Source organism: Octodon degus, unplaced genomic scaffold (genome assembly GCF_000260255.1).
Source record: "Octodon degus isolate 3935 unplaced genomic scaffold, OctDeg1.0 scaffold00012, whole genome shotgun sequence".
NCBI lineage: Eukaryota > Metazoa > Chordata > Mammalia > Rodentia > Octodontidae > Octodon > Octodon degus.
In genome coordinates this window covers 15,175,853-15,182,848 of record NW_004524588.1, presented here as the reverse complement: position 1 = coordinate 15,182,848, position 6,996 = coordinate 15,175,853, and the positions used below count along the sequence as shown (strand labels likewise).

The 6,996-nt window shown below is 40.4% G+C and overlaps 1 protein-coding gene across 2 annotated transcripts in view; it reads left to right on the top strand.

Moving 5' to 3' along the window:
• Cul5 (cullin 5) overlaps positions 1 to 6,996 on the top strand; it is a 107,613-nt gene that overhangs the window by 47,177 nt on the left and 53,440 nt on the right. For both annotated transcript variants that reach the window (XM_004626223.3, XM_023709536.1), the window contains exon 3: positions 6,137 to 6,236. In XM_004626223.3, the coding sequence (XP_004626280.2) occupies positions 6,137 to 6,236 (100 nt within the window). The remainder of the gene's footprint in view (positions 1 to 6,136; positions 6,237 to 6,996) is intronic.

The following is a 6,996-nucleotide window of genomic DNA, read 5'->3' as shown; positions in this document are numbered from 1 at the left end:
CACAGTAGTTGGGACACTGGGGTGGGAAGATTGCTGTGAGTTAGAGGTCTCAAGCTCAGCTATATACTGCGTTCAAGGTTAACAAGACCCTGTCTAAAAAAAAAAAAAAAAAAAAAGTGAAATGAAATGCAGTGAAATAATAAAATAAATATTGGCAGTACAACCCAAACTCACCTTTGGGAACTTTTGTTTCTTTTTCTTTTTTTTTTTTTTTTTTTCTTTTACATTATTGTGAATTTAACCCAGGGTCTGGTGCATACTAGGCAAGTGCTCTGTTACTGAGCTACCTTCCTGGCCTGTTTTATTTTAATATTATTTTTATTGATTTGAATGTTTGATTGTGGTATTGGGACTTGAAGCTGGGGCCTTTGCTCTGTTCTACATCTCTAGTCTTCCTGTTTTTTTGAGACAGGATCGGTCTGGGTTTGAAATCGCCGTTCTGTCTCAGCCTCCCAGAATGCTGATACTATAGGTGTATGCCACCACACCTGGCTCTTTGGGAAGTTTAAAGCCTTTTCTTTTTCTACCAAAAAACAAGATAAACCAAAGACCTCTCTTAGACTTACTATGTCTCCCATCACTTCAGTTATTCAACATGGCCAGAAGTAGCCAGGGGACTGAGAACACCAGTTCCTGTGGGGCTGAATCTGTCATTTTTCAGATTTTATAGGTAACTTCTACTACTCATTGCAAACAGAAACTCAGCCAGTATTTCTTTTTTCTTTTTTCTTTTTTTTTTAATATATCCAAAATGTGTTTATTGGGATGGCTTCCCACTCATCTTGATTGAGGGTACTGTTAGTGCTGCTTCTTCCTTCTGTGAGCCTTGCTTTCCCTCCTGTAGGCTGGTACAGGACAGTGGAGTAGCCGACACACACAACTACCGTCTGTGCATGGCTAAAGACCATGGTGATTTTATAGCATCCTGGGCACTTCACGTCCATGAAGTAGGAATTGGGGCTCTGCACCAGGGGCTGCTTCTTGTGCTTCCTCTTCTCCTCCTCTGGAGAGGGATGAAGGAGATCTTTTGTGAGCGGCATGTTTTTGTGGGGAGGTCATCACCGCCGGAAAGGGTCAGCCAGTATTTCATACCATGGTTGTTTCAGAGTCATGAAAGCAGCAAATGATTGTCATTCTGTTCCTTCATCTGCCTTGTGATTCCAGCTTCTCGTATAACTTGTGGAACAGTCTCAAGATGATCCCTAGCTTCAGTGACTGCCACGAAGTCATATAGGACTCACCGTGTAGTTGTATTGATGACTGACTTGTTACAATGAAGAATGGCAAGCAAAATAAACACTGAAGAATGGCAAGTGGCGAAGTTAAGGGAAAATAGGCACAACGTTTCAGATATCTTGTCCCAGAGGAATTACACCAGGTGGCTTAATTCGTAGCAACGAATTTTGAAAACATATATGTAATATTTTCTATTAGAGAAGCTTGTGAGAAACTTAGCGCTCAGTGTTTTTATTTGGAGGTGGTTGTGTAGCAGCCTCTGTGTGGCAGAGGGAAGAGAAGGAAAGAAAATGTTCAAAATATGCCACATTGTTTGTGTAAAGTTTACACACAGTGAGCTGTTCTTATCAAGGGCTGGTAGGAAATTCAAGTTTTTGGAAGATAGCCAAGTGACAACTTTGCAGATAGGTCTAAAGGTAGCAGTTTCAAGCCTGCTATGGTAACCTTTTTCTGTGTACTAGTAAAATACTTTGTCAGTGAGTTGTAGATGTGTGACTACACAACCAGAGTGGTGGGATTATAGTTATGTACCACTGTGCTCAGAAAAATACTCTTAATTTCTTATTAACAAGAACTTACTGCATAGTATTAATACCCATAAGTCTGTCCTTTGAGAAAACGTTTAATAAGAAATAGCCAAAGCCTTTTTATGGATAACTAATATAGACATTTATAACATTAATAGATAAATACATAGCATTGATGTACTATAGCATTTAACGCATAACATTAATAGGCACGTATTTGAATAAACTATCTTTTGCATGAATGATGACTGTGGCAACTTTGTTGTTTAGTCCTTGTTGATATATCAAATATGGAATAATGCTCTCCATACTCCTGATTGGGAAAAGTAGCATAGTGTGATGATATTCTCTGCTTCAGGTACACTCTTAAGCAGAAATATCAATAACCTTCTACCAGTTATAGTGGAGGCATCAGTACAGTGTTTGTAAAGAATCCTTGATTTCCTTGGAATATCTAATGCACGTTGGTACTTTGGAGTGTACCAGTATATATTTCTTCTAGGTAAAAGGATTCCTGTTTATTTTATCATAATAACACAAAAGTTGCAAGACTTGCAGTAATTAAAATCTTTCTAAATTTAATTTTACTAATAAATTAATTTTGAGACTGTCCCTTGAGTTTCCCAGGCTGGGCTTGAATTTGTGATCCATTTGCCTCAGTCTCCCAAATAGCTGGGGTTGCCGTCTTGCATCACCATACCATACCTTACCTACTTTTGAACCATAGTAATTGCTGAGGATTGATTTTTTTTTTTTTTTTTTGCCTGCTCAGCCCACTCTGAGGGTGGGTCTGGCACGGCATGAAAGTGTTTTTATTTTATGTATTTGCTACAGGATCTACAGGGTCTCACTACCTACATCAGACTCAGTGATTCTCCTGTGTTCAGTCTCCCAAGCGCTGGGATTATAGGTGTGCGCCACCACGCCCAGTCTTACAATTTTATCATGCCTGGGGGTGGGGCCGGCACAACATGCTGGGGATTGAGCACTGGCTGCTGCACTCTGCCTAAGCAGGCGCTTTAGTTCACTGAGCTATCTGGCTGGCCTTGACCATAGTAATTGTTAAACTTCAGGTTGCCTTGTGTCTTTAGTAATCCAAGACATTAAATAATGTACTGATATTAACTATATTGACTTCTGTCCCCTTTCCCATAATCTGTATCATTGTTTCTCAGTTGGCTATGCCATTAATATTCAGGATAGTATAAGAGATTGTCCTGGTTGGGAGTGGTGGTGCATGCAGAAGGGAGGATTGCAAATTTCAGCCAGTTTGGACAATTTAGCAAGATCCTGTCTCAAAGTAAAAGAGGAAAAGAGTAGAGAGCAGGCTGCAGTGGCACACATGCAGGTGGCACATAAGGGAGGCTTGTGCAGCGTCAACATGTGAGCTGGCTTGGACTGCATAGCAAGACATGACTTCAAAAAAAAAAAAAAGCACCAGAAAAGGGGGGACGCGTATCTCACTGTAGAGCTCTTGCCAAACTTGTGAGATGCTCCCTCATTTAATTCCCAGTACCACAGTAAACAAAAGGAGAGAGAGAAAAAGAGAAATTGCACTGAATATTGTGCAGTGTGTTATTTGCTCTAGCTTTCACCCTTGTAAACTTGTTAATGGACATTGGGGTATGCAGTGTTATGAACTGTGTTACTCTGCTAGGCATGCTGGTGTGTGCCTATGATCTCAGCTACTCAGGAGCCTAAGAGGCAGGAGAATGAGCCTAGGAGATAGGGAGAGACTCAAAAAGAAAAAGGGCTGGAAACGTTGGTCAGTGATAGAGCACTTAGAATGATTGAGACCCTGGGTTTAGTTCAAGCCCCCCCATAACATATATCATGCACATAGTTTAAATCTTAGGTATGGTTTTGGGGGAGCTGTCCAATCTCATTCTTGTCAGCAAATCATTGCCTCAGGAGACTCAGGAAACATTTGAACTCAAGTAACTTTTGCCTTGTACCTAGTAGTGATTTGAGAGCAGGGGAACTAAGGTAGCTGTATGTTAGAGAGGCACATGATTCCTAAGATGGGGACCTGGGCTCCAGAATTCAACAGCTTTATCAAAGTTCAGAGTTTCCTAGAATTGTACTTCAGTATATGACTTGATATCCAGCCTGCTTTTTTCTGTATGGATCAGACTTCCTCTCTGTGAGCTTATAACTCACCCAGGTTTCTGTAGCACATTTTCCATTTTTTGTCACAGTCATTTCCTCAGTAAATCTTTTTGGACCTTTCACTTGCCAGACAGCTGCTTATGCCACTGAGCTATCTCCCCAGCCTTCCCTCAATAATTCTTTTACATTTCTCATTCCATATGCTTTTTGGAAGCCTCAACTATCACACAGGTAATGTGATGTCTTAGTTACTCTTCTCTCGTTGCTGGGACAAATACCCGACACTCAAAATGAAGGAAGGAAAGGTTTATTTAGCTCACAGTTACTGGAGGTTTCAGTCCATACTCAGCTGGGTCCAATGCAGAGCCGCACATAGCAGAGGGCAACCTTTCATGGTGGCAGCAAAGAGCAAGAGAGCAAGGGAGGGGAGCAGCAGCTCAAGCAGCTAGCTTCTCTTCCCACTTTACATTGTAATGCAGATTACCTGCCCCAGGGTAGGGGAAGTACACCTATGGGTACTTCCCAGTATTTACCCACCTATGGATAATCCCAACAGTACTAAGACCCATAATCCCAGCCTTGGATCACACATAATCCCAATGGATCATGAGTTAACGCAAACTCTAGAAGTCCTCACCCCATGACTGCATGAGGTTTTGGGGGGACAACTAGACACAAACCATAACATGTGACTTGCTTGTCACATAGTAAGAAGCAATCATTGCATACTGATTGAAGTTCTTTATGGCAAATCAAGTAAGAGATGATGGTGACTTTGCCTCTGGCATTGGTGATATGTATGAACATTTCAAAATTAAGAGATGCATTTAGATGATAAATACATTATAAAATATATTTAATATTAGTACATGTATAAAAAGTTAATTTTCTTAGTTATCAAATTATACCTTAGGGAAATTTAAAAGGAAAAGGTGGGGGCCGGGAAGATGGTTCAGTGGAATAAGCGCTTCCCTGGCAAGTGCAAGGGCCTGAGTGCAATCCCTGGACCCACCAAAAAAAAAAAAAAAAAAGGATAAGGATAATGTGTTACATTGTGAATTCATTCATTCAAAAAATGTTCCTTAAGCCAGATGTCGAGACACATGTCTGTAATCCCAGCATTCAAGAGGCTAAGGCAGGAGGATTGCTGTGAGTTCAAGGCCAGCCTGGGATTACATAGTGAGCTCCCCTGTCTTGGGAAAAAATGTATTCTTCAGGGACTGGTTCCATATGTGACATTTTCTGCCATAAAAAAAAACAAAAACAAAAACAAAAACAAAGAAATGTGAGTGCACCATCTCCAGAATTATATGTTAATAGCCAAGTAGTTCATTTTTTGGTAAACTTTCAGCTCTGTTTTATGTGGATGGGTGTTTGTTTTTTGAGTTGGGATCTCACTATGTAGCCCAGGCTAGCCTTCATGGTAATTCTCCTGCCTCAGCCTCCCAAGTACTGCGGATTTTTACAGATGTGTGCCACTACACCTGGCAATTCAGTTTTTATGTGTCAGTTTATGCAAACTTTTGTTTAAGTACATAGAGGAATAGGACTACATTAGGGATTTCCCATAATAGGATTTATAAGTTTCTTTTAATAGAAAACCATTTACATCTATATGTGAAAGAGTTAAAATGATTTATATTTGCTTTCGCACAAGAAAATGTTAAGAGCAGTTTATTTAGAGCAGTGGGATAAGATGACAATATTCTATTATAATGAAGTTTTTTATGCAATAAGTTGCAGAGATTAAGAAAAACCACTCCAAAAGAAAATAAAAATTGAGAGCTGGGAGATACTTACTTGCTTGCAAGCCCAAGGATCCAGGTTTGATCCCCAGTACTTCATGCCATGCCAGCCCCAGGCGCTGCTGTGCCCATCTGAAACCAGGTGTGGTGGCATCCACTTGTAATCTCAGCGCTGGGGAAGCTGAGACCGGAGAATTATTGTAAGTCCAAGCTGCATAGTGAGACCTTGTACTAAATAAATAAGTGGATGGAAGGACGATGATTTTTTTTTTTTTTTTTTTTTTTTTTGCAGCACAGGGGATTGAACTCAGGCCCTTGTGCTTGCCAGGAAGCACTTATTCTACGGATGGATGATTCTTAGAAATTAAAAAAAAAAAATTTGAAACACATATGTGAGACGGTTTATAAAAGATATGTAGATCTTCTGCCTGGCCATGGATACTACTACTACAGAACTTAAGATAAATTTTGTCTCTATTTTTGTTCTATTATTAATGTTTGTTTACTTAATTTTTACAGGGATGTTCATGCAGTCTGTCTCTGGGATGATAAAGGCCCAGCAAAAATTCATCAGGCTTTAAAAGAAGATATCCTTGAATTTATTAAGCAAGCACAAGCAGTAAGTTCTGTATCTTTTTTTTTTTTTTTTCCACTTACTGTATTTGGTACAGGGTCTCACTGTGCAGCTCAGACCCAGTGATCCTCCTGTTTTCAGCCTTCCCAGTGCTGGTATTACAGGCATGTGCCACCATGGCCCAAGTCTGTCACCTGCTCAGCACACCCTGGGGCGGAGCTGCTATACAGCATGGTCCCTGAGCTTGCCCAAGTAGGCGCTTAGTTGGCTTAGCTATCTCTCGGACCCAAGTTCTGTATCTTTATCTTTTTTTTTTTTTTTCTTTTTACTGGGAATCGCACTTAGGGCCTCACCCTAGCGAGGCAGGTGCTGTACAGCTGAGCTACATCCCACCCCTAGTTCTGTTGTGTCTTTATTTTGGATTATTACTCTTACTCTTTTTTGGTGCTGGGGATTGGATGCAGGCCTCGGTACATGCTAGACATCTTCACTACAAAGCTATACCCCTAGCCTTAGATTGGTTTTCATACTATTCAGAAAATATATTTTATGATTTCAGTCTTTCACATAATTTTAGAAGTCCCCATTACTATAAACTTTTGTTTCAGGTCAATCCACATATATTGGTCTTTTTTTTTTTTTTTCTCGTAACAAATGAATATCTCTTAGGTAGCTGCTATTTTCTTCAGTTCTAAATTCTCTGATTAGGGGCTGGAGAGATGGCTCAGTGGTCTAAAGCACCTACTTGAAACAAGCTTGGCAAAGCACAGGGACCGCGGTTCAATCCTCCAGCACCACATGCCAG